General features: G+C 45.1%; 1 protein-coding gene across 1 annotated transcript in view; it reads right to left on the minus strand.

The window, feature by feature from the left end:
• Positions 1–3,758: 3,758 nt before the first annotated feature.
• Positions 3,759–22,517, minus strand: part of TRRAP (transformation/transcription domain associated protein) — a 102,181-nt gene continuing 83,422 nt past the window's right edge. The window contains exons 65-72 of the mRNA XM_087942046.1: positions 21,595–21,794; positions 20,148–20,409; positions 14,876–15,101; positions 13,193–13,410; positions 11,768–11,952; positions 9,806–10,009; positions 7,409–7,603; positions 3,759–5,004 (exon numbers count right to left, since the gene is read on the minus strand). Of these exons, the coding sequence (XP_087798172.1) occupies positions 4,720–5,004; positions 7,409–7,603; positions 9,806–10,009; positions 11,768–11,952; positions 13,193–13,410; positions 14,876–15,101; positions 20,148–20,409; positions 21,595–21,794 (1,775 nt within the window). The 3' untranslated portion in view covers positions 3,759–4,719. The remainder of the gene's footprint in view (positions 5,005–7,408; positions 7,604–9,805; positions 10,010–11,767; positions 11,953–13,192; positions 13,411–14,875; positions 15,102–20,147; positions 20,410–21,594; positions 21,795–22,517) is intronic.

The raw sequence follows: 22,517 nt of genomic DNA on the forward strand, positions 1-22,517 counted from the left end.
GGAAGCTTCAACTGGAATATTGACTTATTCCTTTGTCAGATTATATCCAGACCTAAATGAAGAAAAATAGGTTTCCCCCTCTGCTCCCCACCCCCCCAAAAATATATTTTAGCATGTAATGCTGATGTAACCACAAGGTTTTTAACCGATCTGGTAAAACACGTTGTGCAAACAGAATGAAGCCGCTTTTTTGTTTCGGCATGATAGACAACCTTCTGTTTTAACCTATTATTGCTATATGAGAAAGAATTGATTCTATTAAAGGTGATATAATAGAGAGCAACGGAATTACCTTGGAAAGAAGAGAAGTGGGGGGGAATACTATTGCCGCCTACACAGTTTATATTACTTTAAAAATACATCTATCAACTTCTACCTCTGTTTTATAGAATAATTGCTGGGTTTTTCCCAAGGAGGTGGGTGAGAGAGGCATTTCTGGCTCAGCCGCAGAAGGAAGCTTGAAACTTGCTGGCAGGTCTCCATTAAAATTGTGAATGGGCATCACACCATTTTTTGGTGGTGGTGGGGCTTTGAGTGTGCTCTTGACCCAGAGTCATGATATGTGGGGATGGCCTCGGGAGAGAAAAGCAAGAATCACAGAGAACTGAGAAGAGGCAGCTGAGCCCTCAGGAAGAAAGGGACATGGCAAACTTCTCAGAGGTTCTCGGAATAAGAGTCGGAAGGGAACTTGGAGGTCCTCTAGTCCAGCCCCCTGCTCAAGCAGGAGACCCTATCCTGTTTCAGACAAGTGGCTGCCCAGTCTCTTCTTAAAAGCCTCCAGGGATGGATCACCCACAACTTCTGAAGGCAAGCCATTCCACTGGTTCACTCTTCTCCCCATCAGGACATTCCTACTTATTTCTAGCTTGGATCTCTCCTTGATTAGTTCCTATCCGTTGCATCTCAAACATCTCAGGAGAAACCCTCCAAGTTTCTTGGACCGTAAAGGTGGGGAGGGAGGAAGAGATGTTCTTTCGGATTTGCAAGGTTCGATGTAGCCTCGATAGGAAGCACCACCCACGTAGGGCGGAGATGTTCTTTCAGACGTGCAAGATTGAGGTAATCCAGACCGGAAGCATCCACCCAGAATAATAGCTCTAACTTTATTTCTAAGGTTACATTAATGGAATCTTGCAAGCCTGGATGTATGTTTCTTCCTCCTGCCTCCCGAAATCGTTTCCCGCCGACCATTATATCCAGTTTCAAAGTGCCCAACGCAGCACCATGTGCCCTGATCAAAAAAGATCTTGCTGAATGAGAGGATTTTGATCCATCCGTGTCCAGGTTTTATAAATATCCCCCAGGCAGTGCAGTGGGGGTGGGGAGGTGGGGGGAAGAGAGAAGAATTAATGTGCTCGGAAGTCAAAAGTCACCGAGGGCCTCTGTCCTCCCTAAGATAAGAGATTTGGAGGCTTTTCTTAAGGAAACCTATGAAGTCAGCAACCTCTCCAGGAGGACAAACTTTGATGGATGAGGATTGGGATCCTGACAAGCCGCTGCTGAGGATAAATGCCCTAGCTCCCCAAGGAAAATGGCCGTCGAGCATGGCTTGAAGGTGGGAACGATCACTGCGGCGGTTCTAGGAAGCAAAGGTCACCTTTGAAAATAATAATAAATACCAGTCCTCGTCATTTGGCTTCCTTGGCAGCTGCTCCGAAGAGCAGACTGCACCACAGATGGCTCGAGAGGGAATTCTAACAAGGAACGTGTCCCAGAAACAAATTTGATTTGCGGGTTTCCCAGATTAGAAGAGCAGAGGTAACACAGAGGAGACCCCTGAGAATGGCGTAAACAGCTGGTTATAAAACGTATCTTAAAGGTAAAGGTTCCCCTCGCACATCCGTGCTACTTGTTTCAGGCTCCAGGAGGCGGTACTCATCTGCGTTACAAAGCCAAAGAGCCAACGCTGTCCGAAGACGTCTCCGTGGTCATGTGGCCGGCAGGACTAAATAGGGTAGAATTCTTTTTATTGGCCAAGTGTGGTTGGACACACAAGGAATTTGTCTTGGTGCAAATGCTCTCAGTGTACATAAAAGATTCATTTGTCAAGAGTCAAGAATCATAAGGTGCAACACTTAATGATAGTCCTAGGGTACAATAAGAATAGAGTAGAGTAGAGTAGAGTAGAGTAGAGTAGAGTAGAGTAGAGTAGAGTAGAGTAGAGTAGAGTAGATTAGAGTAGAATAAAATAGAATAGAATAGAATAGAATAGAATAGAATAGAATAGAATAGAATAGAATAGAATAGAATAGAATTCTTTAATGGCCAAGTGTGATTGGACACACAAGGAATTTGTCTTGGTGCGAATGCTCTCAGTGTACACAAAAGAAAAGATTCATTCGTCAAGAGTCAAGAATCATAAGGTGCAACACTTAATGATAGTCCTAGGGTACAATAAGAATAGAGTAGAGTAGAGTAGAGTAGAGTAGAGTAGAGTAGAGTAGAAGAGAGAAGAGAAGAGAAGAGAAGAGAAGAGAAGAGAAGAGAAGAGAAGAGAAGAGAAGAGAAGAGAAGAGAAGAGAAGAGAAGAGAATTCTTTATTGGCCAAGTGGGATTGGACACACAAGGAATTTGTCTTGGTGCGAATGCTCTCAGGGTACATAAAAGAAAAGATACATTCATCAAGAGTCAAGAATCATCAGGGATCACACTTAGTAATTGTTCCCACTTCTAGCATAGTAAACATTCACTTTTGAGGCCCGTAGCCATGTTCAGGATGTCCTGTGTCGTTTGTTTTCTTAGGGTTCCCTCCTCCATGGCAAGCACAACTGCTATGGTGTATCTTGTGTCTGCAATCACACACTCCAAGTGTATGAGTGTCTCCTTGCAGATCGTTGCCTTAAGGGAGCACCTGTCCTTCCTTTGGGTCCTGGGATGGACAACTTCTTCTTGTATTCTACAATCAACCTTGGATCCAAGGGCAGATGTGGGCGATTCAAAATACCCGTATCTTAGAAGGCCAGCTGGCAAGGCTGTTTTCTGGCTGTCCTTCAAATCTCTTTCTCCTTCCAAGATCTTGCTAGAGAGAAGCACAGAAATGACCCTGGTGAAGGAATGCAGCAGTTAGCAAAACATGAATTAAGCTATTGTGGACAGGCTCCATTATGGTCAAAAATAAAGATCTACTTGAAGTTTGCTTGAGTTTGGCAAGATTCCTAAATTTTCAAGGTTTTAGGATCCGGTCAGGTGGACTCTTATCTTCAGAAGATCCCACCATCTATCATTTTCTTTCGGAATTCCAAGGAACATGGGAATTGAAGTCATTTGAGAAATGCTTTCTGAGGAAAAAGTAACTACCGTGTTTCCCTGAAAATAAGACCCTGTCTTCTATATATTTTTCTGCCACCAAAAAAAAAGGCACCAGGTCTTATTTTCGGGGGATGTCCTCCATTGACTAACCTCACTTGTGCGCATCGCCCCCGACCTCCTTTTCGCTGTCAGAGGCCTTCAAGAACTTCTTCTTCTGCAGCCGGCAAGGCTTTTCTGAAGGCCTCTGCAGCCGATAAGAGCTCTGGATCGATCCAGAGCTTTGTCCTCAGCTCCAGAGGCCTTCAGGAAATCCTGGCCAGCCTTGCAGCTGCAGAAGAAATGGGCCGGCAAGGCAGGTGTCGGGGTGTGCGAGGCCTGGCTACAATTGTCCAAAGGTTTCCTATGGCCATTTAAAACACCACCATGAGCTAAATAAGGCCCATTCCCGACGTTTTAGAAAATATTTATTCTGAAGAAAAGTTCACTCCTTACAAATTCGAATGGGAACATTCTCAGTATTGCAATACGGTTTTATATATAAAAAAAGGCTAAGATGGATGCAATAAAAACAATGTCTTCTTTCTTTTAAATTACACAGCTAAAACTACAAAAATGAAAAAACGAAACAGCTCCACCGGAAGTTACTTTAAGGATATACATTTAAATGTGTCAGAGCTGAAAAACAAATAACAAAAACAAAAAAATAAAGGTTTTCAAAGAGTTTCCAAAAGTTTTTTGGGGGATTTGAGCGAATGGGTTACTTCCAAATACTTTAACGGACGAGTCTCAGGTTTAGGAAATTCCTCTTAGGCCTAAGGGATTCACCAACCCAGAAGTGAGTCCACTTTCACTGTAGAAAGTTCGTAGAAGCAGCACAATTTGATCATTTCCTGGTGTTTGTTTGTTTTTACCAACTAGCAACTGAAAACAATTAACAACACCAACAAAAACAAGTGTTTTTTTTTTTTAACCTGTACATTTTTCTTATAAAAATCTCTGTACAATGCCCCCTAACACGCCTACGTTTTGGGATGGATTAAAATGGTCTTTCAAGTGTCTTTGTAATCACCAAGAAAGTAAACAATTTAAAAAAAACCCAACAACTTCACACATCAGTATCCTCAAGGAGGGGATAATTCTTTTTTTAAAAAAATAAAACCAAACTGGCGAGTCTCAACTCTCGCCGGTGTCTTCGCTCTTCTTGCTCGCTGCATAAAACAGGATTGCCTGGTGTGCAAAAGTTCAAATCTCGTCCTTTTGAAGATTTCCTCGGAGTGGAGAGATGCCACCATGATGAGGATGGGATCTTAACTTTGAGATGAAAGTCTAAAAACACCACAGCTCCTGGAAACACGATCCTGCCGGAAACGCATCAGTGCCGCGATGGGTGAAGAACCATCCATGATGGATCTGAAAAGTCCTTGTTGTATCTCAGCGGGTTTTGCGATCATCCAAGTCTTCGGGAGGTGTCTACAGCCACGGATGCCAGGCGGGGTCCATGCGGCACAGGTTGTCCAAGCTGTTCGCGGCCGCAACTAAGGTGTTGACTTTGCTCTCTCCGCCTTCGAACTGGGCCAAGTTATGGAGCCTGGTCATGATGGCCGTCACAGCTTTCTGAACCAGCGACACCAGCTGTTGGCTGTCCATGTTCTCTGGCTGCCCGGCTGCTGAGAGCGGAGACGATGTGTCCTCTTGGGTCTTCTTGTGCCAAGCGATGGTTTCATCCCGCAGCACTGTTTTCAGGATGCCGTCGACCTAGGAGAGAACGGAGTAACAGAATAAGAAGTCAGGTCAATGTATCTTGTTTCTGTCACGACCTATAACCGATAACTGAGAATCAGAGTTGGAAGGGATCTTATAGGTCATCCAGTCCAGCCCCCCGTCCAAGCGGGAGGTGGAAGGGAACTTTGGAGGTCTTCTAGTCCGACCCCTCACTCAAGAAAACCCAATACCCTTCCAGACAAATGGCTTGTCTGGTCTCTTCTTGAAAACTTCCAGTGATGGAGCACCCACAACTTCTGGTGACAAGCCATTCCATTAATTAATAGCCTTCCAGAAGATGGACCACAACTTCTGAAGGCAACCCGTGGCACTGATTAATTGCTCTGACTGCTCGGAAGTTTCTCCTTAATTCCAGGTTGCTTCTCTCCTTAATTAGTTTCCATCCGTTGCTTCTTGTCCTGCCTTCTGGGGCTTTGGAGAATAGCTTGACTCCCTCTTCTTTGGGGCAGCCCCTGAGATACTGGAAGACTGCTATCATGTCACGTCTAGTCCTTCTTTTCATTAAACTAGACATACCCAGTTCCTGCAACTGTTCTTCATATCTTTTAGCCTCCAGGCCCTTAATTGTCTTTGCTGTTCTTCTCTGCACTCTTTCTAGGGTCTCAAAATTTATATATGGCGACCAAAATTGAAGTGGTATTAACATGTCACAAGATCTTGGTAGGGAAAGAAGGCAGATAAGAGCAGGAATGGGCAATTAATTTTTTCAAGGAGCCACAGGAGAATTCTGAAGAGTTGTGGAGGACTGTACCAATAGGGCTGTGAAGATGTGTAGGCATTCACACGCCTACGTACATTAGAGGAAAAATAACAGCCGCATTAAAAATAAAAAGCCATCAAATGTGGGCCAGAAAGGAACATTCAAATATGTGGCCCAGAGGTCATAAAATGGCCAGATCTGTAATAGAACGATGGTGGAATTTGGGACCATGCTAGAAATACTCTATGGTTCTTCAGGACCTTCTAGGCATTTATTTGAACTCTTTATGTCAACAAGTTCGTTTAAGAATAATCCAAATAAGAGAAGAGTTTGAATTCACGGTCTGGACCAAGCCAGAATCTCTGAAACTAGAGGTTTTATACTTCAGAAAAACGCAAACTGGTAAAATATTTTAATCTGATCCTCTTTTGGGAAGTGGGGTGGGGAGGTTGCATTTATGATCATTTTATCCAGGATAAGAATCACAATTTATTACAATTTATGATCATTTATCCTGGGCGATCATCACAATCTGTTACAATTGATGCTAATTTGGCACAATTTATGATGATGTCTCCAGGGTGATAATCATAATTTATTAGGAATGTCATTTTCTTTATTGAGCTCATTAACCAACGGGACTGAACTGATATTCAAATATTCAGAACATCCCAATCTGTATTGACAATATCAGGATAGTTGTGAAAAGTCCACACAGGCAAAATTTTGCTTGGCAGATGGAATTTCTTTCGTCAATTGTTGTTCATTTTAATTTTAATGCTTTTAATACCCTTATATTTATGTTTTGATAGAACCATAAACTTCCCAGAGTAACTTGACACAAGGAGACGGGTGGCATATAAATGTAATAATAAAGAGAAACTGTTTGGTTAAGGCACCAGCCTAGAAACCAGGAGATGGCGAGTTCTAGTCCCACTTTTGATGTGAATGCCAGCTGGGTGACTTTGGACCAATCACCAGGAGATGGTGAGTTCTAGTCCCACCTTAGGCATGAAAGCCAGCTGGGTGACTTTGGACCAATCACCAGGAGACGGTGAGTTCTAGTCCCACCTTAGGCATGAAAGCCAGCTGGGTGACTTTGGACCAATCACCAGGAGACGGTGAGTTCTAGTCCCACCTTAGGCATGAAAGCCAGCTGGGTGACTTTGGACCAATCACCAGGAGACGGTGAGTTCTAGTCCCACCTTAGGCATGAAAGCCAGCTGGGTGACTTTGGACCAATCACCAGGAGACTGGGAGTTCTAGTCCCACCTTAGGCATGAAAGCCAGCTGGGTGACTTTGGACCAATCACCAGGAGACTGGGAGTTCTAGTCCCACCTTAGGCATGAAAGCCAGCTGGGTGACTATGGACCAATCACCAGGAGACTGGGAGTTCTAGTCCCGCCTTAGGCACGAAAGCCAGCTGAATACCTTTGGGCCAATCATTCTCTCTCAGCCAACCCACCTCACAAGGTTATTGTTGTGAGGCGAACAGGAAGAGGAAGGTGTGTTGGATATGTCCACTGCCTTGCGTTACTTGTAAAAAATAATAAAGGAGGCACACCCATAAATAATCAATCGTTCCATCCATTCAAAACCAATCCATCAATACATTTTCTGGTAGCCAAGGGAGCGCCCTTCTCAGCCCAGCACTAGGGCAGCTACTACACACTTACTTTGAAGTTCGGCTGCGCAAAACAACGCGCCACGGCAATCATGGATGCTGTGAGGGGCCCGGAGACCCCGATGGTGGTGAGGAACTCCGAAATGTTTGGGGTGAGCCGGAATGGGACGGGACGGTTGGCGTCCAGATCCCCGGTAGCATCGTTGATGTCAAACCGGAAATAGGCCACGTTTAATTTGCCCGTATCCTAAGGTTTGGAAGGAAACACAAGCACAAGGTTGGCAGGAGCGACAGAGAAAGCGGGGAAAGAAAATCGACTCCAAAATAAGAATGCACAGGCTGGGGCCACCGGGGGGCCCTCCAAAGTCTTCAAGGTGGCCCCCAGAGGCTTCCAAACACTTCTACCCCCCCAAATGTAATTGTTAACGTGATGGAAAGACACAATGTGCAGGAAAGTTCTCCACTTACAACAGTTCGTATCACAAATGTTCGAAGTTACGATGGCACTGAAAAAAGGGACTTAGGACTGTTTTTCGCACTCACGACCCATGCAGCATTTTTGCCAAGAGTATATTCATGAACTGGAATAGAGCTTGGTCACAAGGTCAGCCAGTGAATAGGCATAGCAACTAAGTCAGCCAATGAGGACTGTTTGGAAACTGAAACTAGAAGTAGCCTAGACATGGCGCTATATTAAGCTCTGCAACTATGTTGAGCTCCGAGTCAAATGAAAGTGTTTCTCTCCTCTTGCTTGTCCGCTGAACTAAAGTAAAAGAGAAACTAGCTTGCTTGCTTGCTGAAGACTGGAGCTCTGCTCTGAAGTTACTTGCAACAGGTTTATTTCTGTCTGAGTTTGCTCCCTGTTGGTGAAATCTACAACTGGTTTGTAAAATTTACTTATGTTTATAAAGACGTTAGAGGAAGCATCAGCCCTCTGTTGATTTTTCTGGCACTGAATTAATGCGGCAAAAACTCTGGATGCATTCCCTGGGGCCACCTGATTAAAATTCAGATGCCACTGGCTCATATTTACGACGGTTGCCGATGTCCCAGTTGGCACATAAAAAAGCAAAGACCAAGCCGGGGAAGCCGGTTTCACTTTACAGCGGTACGTAACCGCTGCAGGGATTCACTTAACGTCCCTGAGGCAAGCAAGGTCATTACAAAACGGGGCAAAACTCGCTCAACCCAACATTCTGCCCAGTGACAGGAATGTTGGCCCTCCATGGCGGCCGCACGTCGAGGACTTAGCTGTGTTATGGACGTCAAAGGGGTCCCATCCATTCAGGGGTTAAGTGCAGTTGCGTCCGATGAGTGCCATTTTGATGACAATGCGTTTAGATTTTAGCCTTCCCTGCCCCTCCCTCAACATTATTTGGCTTGTGGGCCCCTAGAGATTTAAGATGGGGAGGGGGAAAAAAGGAGGGGGAAGCCCTCCTCCTATTCAATTCCACATCTGTGATAGACGAGGTTGAAGCGGAATGCCAAGAGAGGCTTTTCGAACCGCTCAGGCGGGATCGGCACAGTGAGGTTAACAAGAAATTCGGCTACGAACGCAGCCCTCTATTAACCAGCGTTATAAAGATGACAGGTATAAAACTCTCTCAGCAAGGTATCAATCCTGAATAATGGCTTCTTTTGTTGTACAGCCGGATGGGTCGGCCCGAGGGGGCTGGGGGAAATTGCTCTGGTTTCTGATATTTTTTTCCTCTCTCTCTCTCTCTCTCCGCACACAGAAACTTTCGAGGTTGTTGTCCCTGACAATGCAGCTGAAAAGGAACGGTTGAGAATTGGGAGGAGGAGGGGGGAAGAGAGAAGAAGGGGGGGAGGACGTCCATTAAAAGTTTCAGCAAACTCAGCATATTTTCGCCTTAAGAGCAAGTCAAGGGGGAGACCCCTACCCCCGAAGAGTTCTGGACTTCTTCTCAACCGCTTCACTTCTCCGCAGTGGCCGGAGAAGACATCTGAAGTTCCTTCTGTGATGAACCGACCTGCTGTATCTGCATCTCCACCACCTGCTTTTTATCCCCAGAGCTCGGGTAGGGCTTCGCTAGCAGCGGTGGCTCTTCAGTCCCAAGGACCGGCCCACAGATTTCCACTGCTCTCCTTTCCTCTGCCTTCTGCACATCCGTGCATCAGGCACTAGACTCAGCTGTTCCTCCTCTTCCTCCTCAGCCACCTCCAGACCTGGGGGATGTTGTCTCTCCATCTAAGGGTTGACGGACGGCTCCGCCTCTGCCTCTCTTTCTCTCTCTCTCTCTGCCAGCTCCATTCCCCCCTTCCCCCTCGGAGCTCCCAAGTTGCCTTGATGCTGACCCTGACTCCCCCGCCTCCTTCTCTTGATTCCTTGTTGGAGGGGCCAGCGACCGACAGGCTAAAACAACGGGGGTCGCTGCGTAGGTCTCACAGACGAGGTCCCTAAGGGGGCCAACCCTCCCTCGAAACCTACCTGAGCAATCTGCAACATCTCAGGGTTGAGTCGGTTGAGGTGGAAGACAAACTCCGCGAAACCAATCAGCGCCAACTGGATGATGAACATCTTCCGGAACGTCCAGTAGTCGGTGGCGTTGGGGAATGTGTGAAGGGCCCACTCCTTCAGCATGCTGCGTGGAACCATGTTACCCTGAACCTCTTTTAGAATATCCCGGAGGACCTGAGAAGGGAAGAGGAAGTTGATCAGGAGGTGGGTTGGTGACACTGGTTGTCTCAGACGGTCTTTGAAAACTTGCAGATTTGCACACAAACCACAAACCACCATGCAGAGCAGAAAGCAGCAAATTCTCCATCCGACAAGAATGGTATCCCAACCGGTCTGGGTTAGCACCAGAAGCTTCTGCCTTACAGTTATTTAACGGTATAAACACACCCACTTAAATGCTTCTATCTCCTATCCACGCGCCTAATTCAAATCTTACTGTTCCAGTGTGGTGTTTCTCAACCTTTGAAACTTTAAGATGGATAGACTTCAACTTCCAGCATGATGAGGAATTATGGCTGGGGAATGGCTTCTCCATACTGGCTTGGGAATCCTGGAAGTTGAAGTCCACGCATCTTAAAATGACTAAGGATGAGAAACACTGATCTAGGTGGTCCTTCCGGTCCTTTCAACTCTATTGTTTATGGTTGGCTAGGGAATTCTGGGAGTTGAAGTCCACCCAGCTTAAAGTGGCTGAAAAAATACTGGTTTAGTTGGTCTCTAAAGGCTTAGATTGGCCTCAAATCTCTACGGGTTGGGGTTTTTCTGCTCCTTCTACAGGCAAGCTGGTTTTCACGTGTAAATATCTGTAAGTCACCCGTAATGAATTACTACAGCATGGACTGGCTTAATTAATTGGAGTTGGAAATAAAGAAGGGAGCTGCTGGAAAAGAACAATCATTGCACTTGCTCAAATTAAATTATTTAGGGAGACAAAATTTCTGCGCGCTGAAGGCAAGGGAAAAAAACGAAAAGGAGACAGATGTCCCAAGTCACTTGATTTTTAGGCTGGGCAAAGAATGAAAGGTTGCTTATTAGCAGGTGAACCTTCGAGATGTGGTGCGGCTGGAATTAAAAACAGGTCAAGGACAACCTCCAGCCTGCTTATAAATTTTAAACCTTTTAAGCTAACCATTTCTGATCAGAAATGGATGAATCAGGGTGGTAATGGAAGATTAATTCGTACCTACGCCTTCTCAGGAAGAGTCAAACTTTGCTTTAGTGAGAGCAAGGAAATTAAGGGGAAGACGTGGGAACAGGGCTTAAATGCCAAACCGTAAAAGATTCATCTCTTGAGTAAACAACACTAGAACATCAAATAATAGGGCTGGAAGGGATATTTAATTCCAGGCAAATGGTTGTCCAGTCTCTTCTTGAAAACTCCAGTGATGGAGCACCCATAACTTCTCATCTGGTGCCAATTTAATATTGACCATTAGTCGGAAGTCTTGCAGATCTTCTGATCTGATCTCCTGCTCAAGCAGGAAGATGGTTGACCAATCTCTTCTTAAAAACCTCCAGTGATGGAGCGACCATAATTTCTGGAGGCAACTCATTCCACTGGTTAATTGTCCTCATCCTTAGGAAATTTTTCCTGAGTTCTAGGTTGCTTCTCTCCTCGATTAGTTTCCATCCGTTGCTTCTTGTCCTGCTTTCCAGGGTGCTTTGGAGAAGAGATTGACTCCCTCTTCTTTGGGGCAGCCCCTCAAATATTGGAACCCTGCTATCATGTCACCCTGAGTCTTTTTTGTCACTAAACTAGACATACTCAGTCCCTGCAACCGTTCTTCATACGTTTCAGCCTCCAGTCCCCTAATCATCTTTGTTGCTCTTCTCTGAACACTTTCTAGAATCATAATCTTTTTTAAAAAATTTTCTGAATGGCAGCAACCAGAACTGGACACTAAGTGGGCAATCCTTTCTGCAATGCAATACCTGATGACTGGCTTGGGTCCCTCGTGCCTGGACGGTGGCCAGCCGGTCGTAGTAGCGAGAAATGGGGCTGTCATGCTCAATCCCTTTCTTGGCACAGCGTTGCTTGTAGATCTCCACCAGGGAGAGAGAAGAAGGGTTGTCCTCCACAAGACGCATCTGGGGAGAGACAGCCACGACGCGGGGAACTGGGAAAAGAAGACAAGAGGAGAAAACAATAGGAGCCATTCGTGTTGCGGAAAACAGCAGAAAGAAGCATTTTAAAAGTCCAGGATACCCCAGCACAGGTCCTTCTACCTTCAAATCTTGCTCAGAAGCCTCCAATAATCTTACATCTAACCTCAATATGCTCTTGCTGGTAATTTATGGTCATCACTTTAAGATGAAGCGCTCAACGTGGCTATTTTGTGCCTGAAAAATTTGCGCACGCCTTCCTGTCTTAATATTTGTGATTTCTTTTCGATAGTGTAAGATTTGGACACACAACCAACACAGCCCAGGACTGCCCAACCTTGACAACTTGAAGACCTGTGGGAGTGGGATTTTGGGAGCAGAAGTCCACAGCTGGCTGGGGAATTCTGGCAGTTGGAAGTCCACAGGTCTTTAAAGTGCCAAAGTTGGTCAGCCCTGTTCTAGCCTCTAGTTTTTTTCACTCAAAATCCCACAAGGTTTGTCCACACACACACACACACACACACACACACACCCATATAACAGCTGCAATATGATTGATCTACTGCAGAGGCTGGAGAGGAGGGGAATTGAGTCAGCACATTTTTTTAAAGCTTTTCCGATGTTCTACCGCAAAGGTCTCTAAACTTGGCAACTTTAAGACTTGTGGACTTCAACTCCCTAGAATTCTCCAGCCAGCTATGGACTTCAACTCCCCAAAATATTGAATAAATATTGATATATTTTTTTAATTAAAAAAAAGAGCAACTTTTACCCAAAATCAGACAAAGCAGGCAGGCAGATTGAATTGCTCGCAGAATCACAGATTCATTCAGAGATCTTGTGAGATCAGCTACCTGAGCCTGTCACATGAAATTTGCTTGCGAGCAAACCCATAAAATTTGCTAACAAGAAAACTCACAAAATTAACTCACAACACACCATGTATGTAAATATTGAACTTTTTATTTTTAAAAAAGAGCAATTTTTACCCACAATCAGGCAAAGCAGGCAGGCAGGTTGAGTTGCTTAGAAATCTACGTTTCTGCCATTGGCTAGCTGAGTCTGTATTGCTTCAATCCTAAGGAAGGTTCGGCTCTGTTCCCTCTTCCAGCCCTATGATTCTATTTTCTATGTTCTAATTTTTGGCCCGTTCTTCTCGCTGTTCAGCCACCACTGCAATCTCTCCCCTCCGCCCCCAACATTAAAGCATTTTGGGGTGGGGGGGAGGGCCCCTCTCCATCTTCTCAAACTCACCGGTGAAGAACAGGTGTCTCTTCGTGGTTTCTTTCCTCTTTTCCAAACAAGGGTTCAGGAGGCGAAGGAGTTGCAGGACTCGTTCCTCTCTACGGGACTCGGTCAAACACGCATCGTTCATGACAAGGTAGGGATAAATCTTCCCGTTATGGCCTCGGATATACAGTCTTCGAGCTGCGGTGTTGTGTTTCTGAACTATCTCCACTCTGGGCATAAACCTATCGGGAGCGGGAAGAAGAGGAAGAACAAACAACAACAAGAAAAAGAGAGAAAGAAAGATTAAAAAGAAGCTGAGTTTCCAGATTTTAAAGCTTCGTTTCTCTCCTTCGAGATGAGAGCGATAGAGATAGATAGATAGATAGATAGATAGATAGATAGATAGATAGATAGATAGATAGATAGATAGAGATAGATAGAGATAGAGATAGATAGATAGATAGATAGATAGATAGATAGATAGATAGATAGAGATAGAGATAGAGATAGAGATAGATAGATAGATAGATAGATAGATAGATAGATAGATAGATAGATAGATAGATAGATAGATAGATAGAGATAGAGATAGAGATAGAGATAGATAGATAGATAGATAGATAGATAGATAGATAGATAGATAGATAGATAGATAGATAGATAGATAGATATCTGGCTCTCATCTTGAAGGAGATATACATATATATATGGGGCTCAGCCGAGATTAGTGTTTTCGGTGAAAAGCTTTTGGTGATACACACACAGAGTTCTTTTGTCTCCTCCAAACGGAACGACAAAACCTTCTTTCAAACACGTGCAGAGGGAGACACCAGGAAACGGTTTGCTGAGCCAGAAACAACCCAACCCTTGGGTTGGATGTAATTTCCCGAGCCCCAGCCTTCTTGAACAATAGCATCCTCAAGGAAGGCTGGACTACAGGCTCCATGAGCCCCAGCCTGCTTTCAAGCTTGGGCCAGGTTGGAAAAGACTGGCCTAGATACTAGGTAGTCCTTGATTTACAGCCATTGGTTTGGTGAGCATTTGAAGTTCCGATGGCACTGAAAAAAACCCGCACTTGTGACCGTTTCGTGCTCTCATCACTGCTAGAAGGAAGGGGGGGGGTTGCTCTCTGTTTAAAGACAAACCCCTTCCCGCGCTGATGTTGGGTAATTCAATGTCTGCAAGGCAAGCAACAAGCTCAGAGAGCGCCAAGGTCCCCACGGTCTTCCTCCTCCTTCTCCTCCTCCTCCTCCATTCTACCAACCCCACTCCCTTCTAGCACTGATGATGTCACCTAGTTGGGTAAGGAGATGTCTGCAAGAAAACAACCAGCCTCAAAGGGCATCAAGAACCCCTCAGTCTTCCTCCTCCTCTCTCCAAACTCCTCTCCCTTCTAATACTGATAATGTTATATAGTTGGGTAATGAAATGGCTGTAAGAAAACCCAGCTTGGAGAGCACCTAGGACTTTCCAGTCCTTCTCACCTCACCTCCTCTTCCTCCTCCTCCGTCTCACACTGATAACATTCCCTAGTTGGGTCATGAAACATCTGCCCGGAAACAATGAAGCTCAGAGAGCGCCAAGGACCCATCCTGAGCTACAAATATCCTCTTTCAGCGGTATCCTATGCTATCCAAAGTATCTTGCTCTAAACACTAGCTCTGACACTTAGTTGTAAACAGTACAAGTTTAGCAGCCTTCTCTTACCGCGCAATTTTGATGTAGTAGTGCGTCGGTTTGGGCATCAGGAATTCTCCAGGAATTTCCACTTCTGCTGTCTGGGCAGAGAAGTTGCTAAGAAAACGGCATTTTTCCTCGATGAGAAAAAATTTGGGCAGCTGCTTGGTTTTGGCCTCCAGGATTTTGATCCACTTCTTCAGTTTCGAAATGAGATTGTGGAGTTTCATGGAACCCGGGACGCTGAAGTCAAAATCTACGAGAGAGAAGGGAGAAGAAGAAGACGGAGGAGGAGGAGGAGGAGGAGGAGGAGGAGGAGGAGGAGGAGGAGGAGGAGGAGAAGGAGAAGGAGAAGAAGAAGAAGAAGAAGAAGAAGAAGAAGAAGAAGAAGAAGAAGAAGAAGAAGAAGAAGAAGAAGAAGAAGAAGAAGAAGAAGAAGAAGAAGAAGAAGAAGAAGAAGAAGAAGAAGAAGAAGAAGAAGAAGAAGAAGAAGAAGAAGAAGAAACAACCATCTGTTAGAAACAGGAATGAAAAGCGTTAAGATACCTGTGGTGCAGACTCCATCAGTTGGTTTTCAGAATTTCCTTTCTATCAGTTTAAAAGGATGTCACAATGGAAAGCGTACAAAAAACAACAACAAATCAAAACAGGAGCAATGTACATCTTCAGAGGTATAGGAAATACGGGAAGACATAGCTTTCTTGCCAAATTTTTCACCGTTGTATGATTTCCGGTATTTGGGTGGCGCGGTGGCCTAGAGATGAAGCTCTCGCCTTACATTCAGGAGGCCGCGAGTTCAATCCTAGGTAGAGGCAGTGTTGTGGTTAGCCGTCGGCATGTGCGGACGGCTGAGGAGAGTGAGCACTCAGATGTGGGGCCAGGACTATTTAGGGAGTGGACTGCTGCCTTCAGAGACTGTGAGGGCTGGCGGCAGCGATGAGGAGGTTCCCGAGGAGCCTGTGCCAAGTGCGCGCAGGGCTGCTTGCAGGAAAGAGCAGCTGCAGCAGCACAGGTGACTTGGGAGTAAGACTGCAAGGTAACGGCTCCTCCTTCGAGAAGATAAAGCCAGCTGTGAAGCGAACGTTCTTTGCAGGAAGCAAACATGTTTTGAAACTCAGCCTCGTGGACATTACAGTATCTTAAATTGGTATTTGAAGAATCTTGTGTTGTAAAATATTTCTAGGTAACCTTATCTGTTATTTTTGGCAGCCTCGCACAGTATTGGCGAGGCTCGTGATTATCAAAGTTAATTAGTTTGCAGCAGCCTTTTAACTGGGGATTTTTAAAAAAAAGAAGAAAGAAAACTATCCCTAACAGTTAAATCAGGAAAATGGAAATAGTGGAGTTATTGGTGACACTGGAATTATCTTGCCTAGAGTTGCCAATATCTGCCTTTCAAGATTTTTGACAGCACATATATTTTCTATTTTGGTCTGGCATTTTCATGTTCCTAAATAGCAATTGACAGGAAGTTGACAATGGATAGTTTTACGCTATTTTTTCCCCCCATAATATTATTTTCATGGCTGTCTCGCACTTTGTATTCCATTTGTCCCTAAACGCCTCGTTTTTATGACCTCTGTAATCATCTTTAATAACAGGCGATTGTGTGTTATTAGTTGCTTTACTGTGAACCACTTTGGAAGGGTTATATAAAATTTAATTGAAAGAGGAACCCGAGGATGGGAAAAAGACAGACTTCAGTGTTGTTCGAGTATTTTAATGCCAAATCTGCCCGCTGTGTTTAAGTAACAAAACTGGTGGCTGGGATTTGTTAATGTTCACATTAACCCAAATGGAAATCTTTATTTTCAGGGCCATCCTATAAAAAAAAAAAGGACCAATGGGTGACTGGAAAGGTAATTCACCTTAAAGAGAAATGTATATTGAATAAAAGGCTTGACACAAGCATCTTCTATCTGGGATTCTCCTTCGCCTCTTCCTCCTGCTCCTCTTCCTCCTCTTCCTCCTCCTCCTGCTTCTCCTTCATCTTCTCTTTCTGCTTCTCCTCCTCCTTCAGCAACTTCTTCTTCCTTTTTTTCTGCTTCTCATCTTCTCGTTTTCTTCTCCTCTTCCTTTTCTTCCGGCTTCTCTTTTTCTCCTCCTCTTTCTGTTTCTCCTCTTCCTTGTTTCTCCTCTTCCTTGTTTCTCCTCCTCCTTCTTCTGCTTCTTCTCCTCCTCCTCCTCCCTTCCTCCTCCTTCCATATCACTCAAAAACGAGACATTAAAAAAGATTTGCCGAGCAGCTTTCAACAGCTGGATTTCCCTGTTTTCAAATGCCAATATTTGTAATCCCTTCAGGGGGGACTTTTTAAAAGATAAGAGTATCAGCACCTCACCAGGTTTTCAAAACACCCTCCAACGCCCTTCCCCAACCTTCAAAAACCGCAGAGACATCCATACACCGTGTTTCCCTGCGCGATGCCCTCTAAGTTTGCTTGACAACCTCCTCCATCATACCCAGCCAGCCAGCCAGCCCAGAATGGACCAAAGATTGAAAACAGGCTGCCACCCCCAAACTAAAAATCCTCAGCCCTGCTCCAAGGTACGACGCATACATCAAAACAACCGAGTCGTTTCAGGTGGAACGGGGAAGAAAGAATACAAAGAGGGCCTCTGCCGTTTTGAGGCAACTTCGACTCATCTCTTGTCAACAGCCTGCTCGATTAATGGCGGGCGTACCTGAGGACAGGTGAAGCAGGAAAGGGATGCTGTCTCTCCAGCGGGTTTCGTGAGGAGCCAACCTGTCGACTCACTTAGAGGGATGTCATCGCGTTTGATCGGAGGATTGTCCAAGCTGCTTGATAATGCGTTGTGATACCCAACAAGGCTTGTGTGCCTTGGGCAACAAGCAAGTTTCTACCAACAGGCCAGTGATCAAAAACATTTTGCAGGATGCCCGTTAAGAACGTTATTCATCTCGCAATAGATTTATTGTACGAAACACGTTTTCTTTTCGACAAAGAAGAAGGGAGAAAAAAAAGAAAAGAAACGCCGCCCCCGCCGCCCATTTTTTTCCCAGCCTCTCTTGGGTCGATTATGAAGGTTAGAAAACAAAAAACAAAACCCTCAACTTTCATTCCAAGTCTCCCCTCTAGTGAACAATTGCAGTAAAAGGCTTTGGCAGACGAGTGAGAAAGACGCCGTCGCGTTTGGTCATTCTGGCTGCCTGAAGCGCCAAAATATGCCCTTCCTTCCTGACGGGGGAATCTCAACCTCCTTGCCAATGATATGTAAAATCAGGCTAGGGGGAAAAAAAAATCAGCAGTGTTAAAGATTGTGATTGTTGTTGTTGTTTTTTTAAGCGAGTCAATTCTTTGCACGGCAGGAAATAGCTTTTCCTCCGCCGAAAACACTGTATTTTAATTCGCTTTTGTCTTCTTCCTGGTTCTTGTTTGGCTTCGTGGGGCCGGAGGAGAATGGCAAGAGGCGACGCAATTAATTAGCTGCCTTTGTTCGTGCGATAAAGGCTTCACTGCTGGCCTTGTCTAATCACATCCAGACTTTTTTTTTTAAAAAAAAAAGGACAAAGGGTTACCGGTAACCTGAATGGCACGAGCCGCAGTTGCCCATTCTGCCAGCAGCTTAATGAGGTTAGAAACCGGGAATCTCTCTTTTGACATCAATCCGAAATCCAATCTTTTGATTACACCTGAGGTGGTTGAAGGGCTTTGGACTTGGAACTAAAAAAACATGACAAATCAGTGGTGGAATTCAAAATATTTTACTACCGCTTCTGTGGGCACGCGCTTCGGAAATATAGGACAGGAAAAGGGCGAGGCCAACTCTTGAGCGGCACTACCGGATCCCTAGAACCGGTGTGAACCGGCAGTATACCACACTTGATGACAATCTAGTTCAGTGGTCTCTGGTCCGCGGGATTTCAAATTATGAGTTTAGTGGTCCCTGAGGTCCAAAAGATTGCCGACCCCTGATCTAGTTGAAGGAAAGGTACATTTTGGACTCTGGCGCTGTGCCTTCTTCCGAAACACTGGAATAACTGACAGGTGGATTAAGAGCTTTGGCACTGGAGGACCGACTCTACCTGTACAAGTGCAGCAAAGAAATTATACACCCGGAAGATTTTCATCAGCTGCAGAACAGTAGGGTGATTAAATTGCCATTAATCCAGCTGCACAGATAGGCTATTCCCGTTTCATGTTAATCAAAATTCTTATTTTCCGCCAAATGAATTAAATCCCACCACTCCAAACCTCAAGTCCACCGACTGATTTCATGGCAGCCGTTTCCCCTCTATCTTTCAACATTTAATTCAAGGCCCAACTTTTTAACAGATTACAGTAATCTCATCTCGGCTTAAATAAAAGGGCTGTTTTCATCTTAATTAGTCCGGCCTAATCATAATTGAAAAATAAAATATTCTTGACTGCATGGAAGATGTTGGAAAGGGCTCTTTTTATTATTGTCCTTCTGAAAAGAATCCTTTCGCCATTTTGACTGGTTCAAGAATCCTGTTTCAAAAATGGAAGAAAAATTGCTGTCTCTGGACAGTTCTTTTTTTTTTTCCCACCCAAACCACACAACTCCAGAAAATGTCTACACCATTTGAAAATGTGAAAAATGCATGTTTCAAACAAATAAATCAACAAAAAACAGACTAATACGAAATACTTAAAGATTATTTTCTTCGGCACATTTTTTTAAAAAGGACGTAAGGCATTAACTCCGATAAGACAGAAAACCCACAAAAATATTTTGATAATGGGTTGTCACTTTTATAAGACAGATTATTCTTATTCTATTCTATTGATTCTTATTCTATTCTATTCTATTCTATTCTATTCTATTCTATTCTATTCCATTCCATTCCATCCCATCCCACTGAATTGTGTTGTATTGTATTGTATTGTATTGTATTGTATTGTATTGTATTGTACTCTACTCTACTCTACTCTACTCTACCCTACCTACCCCACTCCTCCACTCCATTAAATTATTTATTGAATTGTATTGTATTGTATTCTACCCTACCCTACTCCACTGAATTGTATTGTATTATATTGTACTCTACTCTACCCTACCCTACCCCACTCCACTGAATTGTGTTGTATTGTATTCTACTCTACCCTACCCTACTCTATTCCACTCCACTGAATTGTGTTGTATTGTGTTGTATTCTATTCTATTCTACTCTACCCTACCCCACTCCATTGAATTGTGCTGTATTGTGTCGTGTCGTGTCGTGTCCTGTCCTGTCCTGTTCTGTTCTATTAAAACTGGACTGAGGATCAGGACAAAGCAAACCCAAACTGAATTTCCGGCCCATTCAGAAAGATCTCACCTGTTGTGAACTGGCCCTTGAGTTTCTGAAAGACGGGGTCTTGCGCTGTGGCCTGAGCCCTCCTGGCTAGCGATTCGGAAGCTGCACTGGAAAACATGGTGGAGACGTTGGAGACGTTCTCCAGGCCCACCCCGAAGGTGCTGACCAGCTTCTTGACAAAGTTCAGGGTGTGCGGCGTGATTTTGGCATCGGAAACAGCACCGCTCTTCTCGAAGGCCACCGAATAGCACTTGGCCAGGCCTTGCTGAAGCTGTCGCAGGACCTAAAAGTGGGCCAGGTCAAAGAGAGAGAGAGAGAGAGAAAGAGAGAAAGAGAAAGAGGGAGGGAGAGAGAAAGAGAGAGAGAGAGAGCGGGAGACGGAAAGAAAGAGAGAGGAGAGAGATAGATAGAAGGGGAAAGACAGAAGAAAGAGAAGGAAAGAGGGAGAGAAAGAGAGACAGGAAAACAAGAGAAGGAGACAAGGGGAGAGAGAGAAAGAGAAGTAGAGAAATTCAAGTCCAGGAAACACACAGAGGACTGATTCAGCAGGATCATTAACTTCTTCATAAACATAAGTAAATGTACAATACCAGTAGTTGCTTCCAACCCGTAAAAGGTTACAAGCAGACACAAACAGAAGCAGACGTGCTCCAGTTCCAGTTCAGAGCAGAACTCTAGTTTCCCTTTCAATTCTCAGCAAAGCACACAGAACCAAACCACACCCAGTGATGTCAGCTCCCATTGGCCGATCCGTTGCCATGCTTACTAAAAATTTTAACTGGAGAGTATGATGGATGACTCTTGGCTAGGGATGTGTCCCATTGGAGAATATGAATTATGATTCACACCCAGGGTGGGCGAGGGCAAAACCAGGGTCAAGGGTGACAATGAATGATGAGTCGCAGAGTTGGTGAGCTGTCAGGATTCCGGCAGTGACCCCCAATTAAATCATGAGTCTTGAGCCAAACTTCCAAAACTTCAAAAGGATTTATTGGGAGTTAACATGCCAGCACTGCCTGGGTGTAGCCGACTCTGAGACACCTCATTCATTGTCACCTTTGACCCTGGTTTTCCCCCCACCTCCTGGGTGTATCCTAATTCATATTCTCCAATGGGACACATCCATAGCCCAGAGTCATCCATCATGCTCTCTAGTTAGAATTTCGCCCAGCAGAGAATTCAGTCGCCTCGTTACTATCTTTGAAAACATTTATGGAATGCAGTTTCGGTTTGCAAGCTGCCGCACTGCTCCCCCCTCCCTTTCTGTTGGCATCTCTAAAAAGACCATAGAAACATTTTATGAACTGACATTTACTTTGTGAACCACGTCTCTGCCAGTTAAAGAATATACTCTGAAAAGCACCACAGAGGGCGATTTATGTGTCACATTCATCGAAACTCCTATTTTCTGCACCATTCATTCATCCCCACACCGCCCGGCTCGTCGACAGATACAAGGGCGGCCTACCTCCTCGTGCCAGTTTTCTCGGAACCAGACCATCTGATCCACAATCCCTTCCAGAGACGAGAGGAGTGTCGGGTGCAACTCCCGCTGCATGTGCATGATACGGCTGCATCGCCACATGGGGGCCGTCGCTCGGATCGGCCCGGGGTCCGACGCAGAGTGAGACTGGCTTCCGACGGAGCTCGGCTGCTGCTGTCCAGAATCTTTGGGTCGGGGGGGGGGGGGGGGGGAGATGGGAAGAAGGTGTCAGCCCTTCGAAGTAGACCCAGTTGGGAAAGCGACGCAACTGTAACTTTTGGAACTCTGTGGTGTTTGTTATAGGGTGTAGTAATGGAAATGGGGGGGACATGTCTAGAGGTTGAGGCTCTGGGCTGTTGACCAGAAGATTGGCAGTTCGAGACCCAAGGGCTAGCATGGATGATGTTACCTAGTTTGTAATGAAAGGTCTGTGAGAAAACCACCAAGTTCAGAGAGTACCAGGGATTCCACATTCCTCCTCCTCCTCCTTCTTCTTCTCCTCCCTCTCTTCCTCCTCTCTTCCACCTCTCCCCCCTCCTCCTCCTCTCGCCACAAAGCCCACTCCCTTCCAACACTGATAATGTTATCTAGTTTGGTCATGAAAGGCCTGTAAGAAAACAACCAAGCTCAGAGAGCTCCAAGAACCTCACAGTACTCCTTCTCCACCTCTTCCTCCTCCTCTCACCACAAACTCCATTCCCTTCCAGTATTGATGATGTTACCTAGTTTGGTCATGAAACATCTGCAAGGAAACCGCCAAGCTCAGAGAGCGCCAAGGACCCCCACAGTCCTCTCCTCCTCCTTCTCCAACTCCTCCTCCCCCTCCCCCTCCCACAAACTCCCCTCCCTTCTAGCACTGATGAGGTTACCTAGTTTGGTAATGAAAGCCCTGCAAGAATCAGAGAGCA

This window comes from Pseudonaja textilis, chromosome 14 (assembly GCF_049901715.1).
Source record: "Pseudonaja textilis isolate UNSWEBS1 chromosome 14, rPseTex1.2, whole genome shotgun sequence".
NCBI classification, from domain to species: Eukaryota; Metazoa; Chordata; class Lepidosauria; order Squamata; family Elapidae; genus Pseudonaja; species Pseudonaja textilis.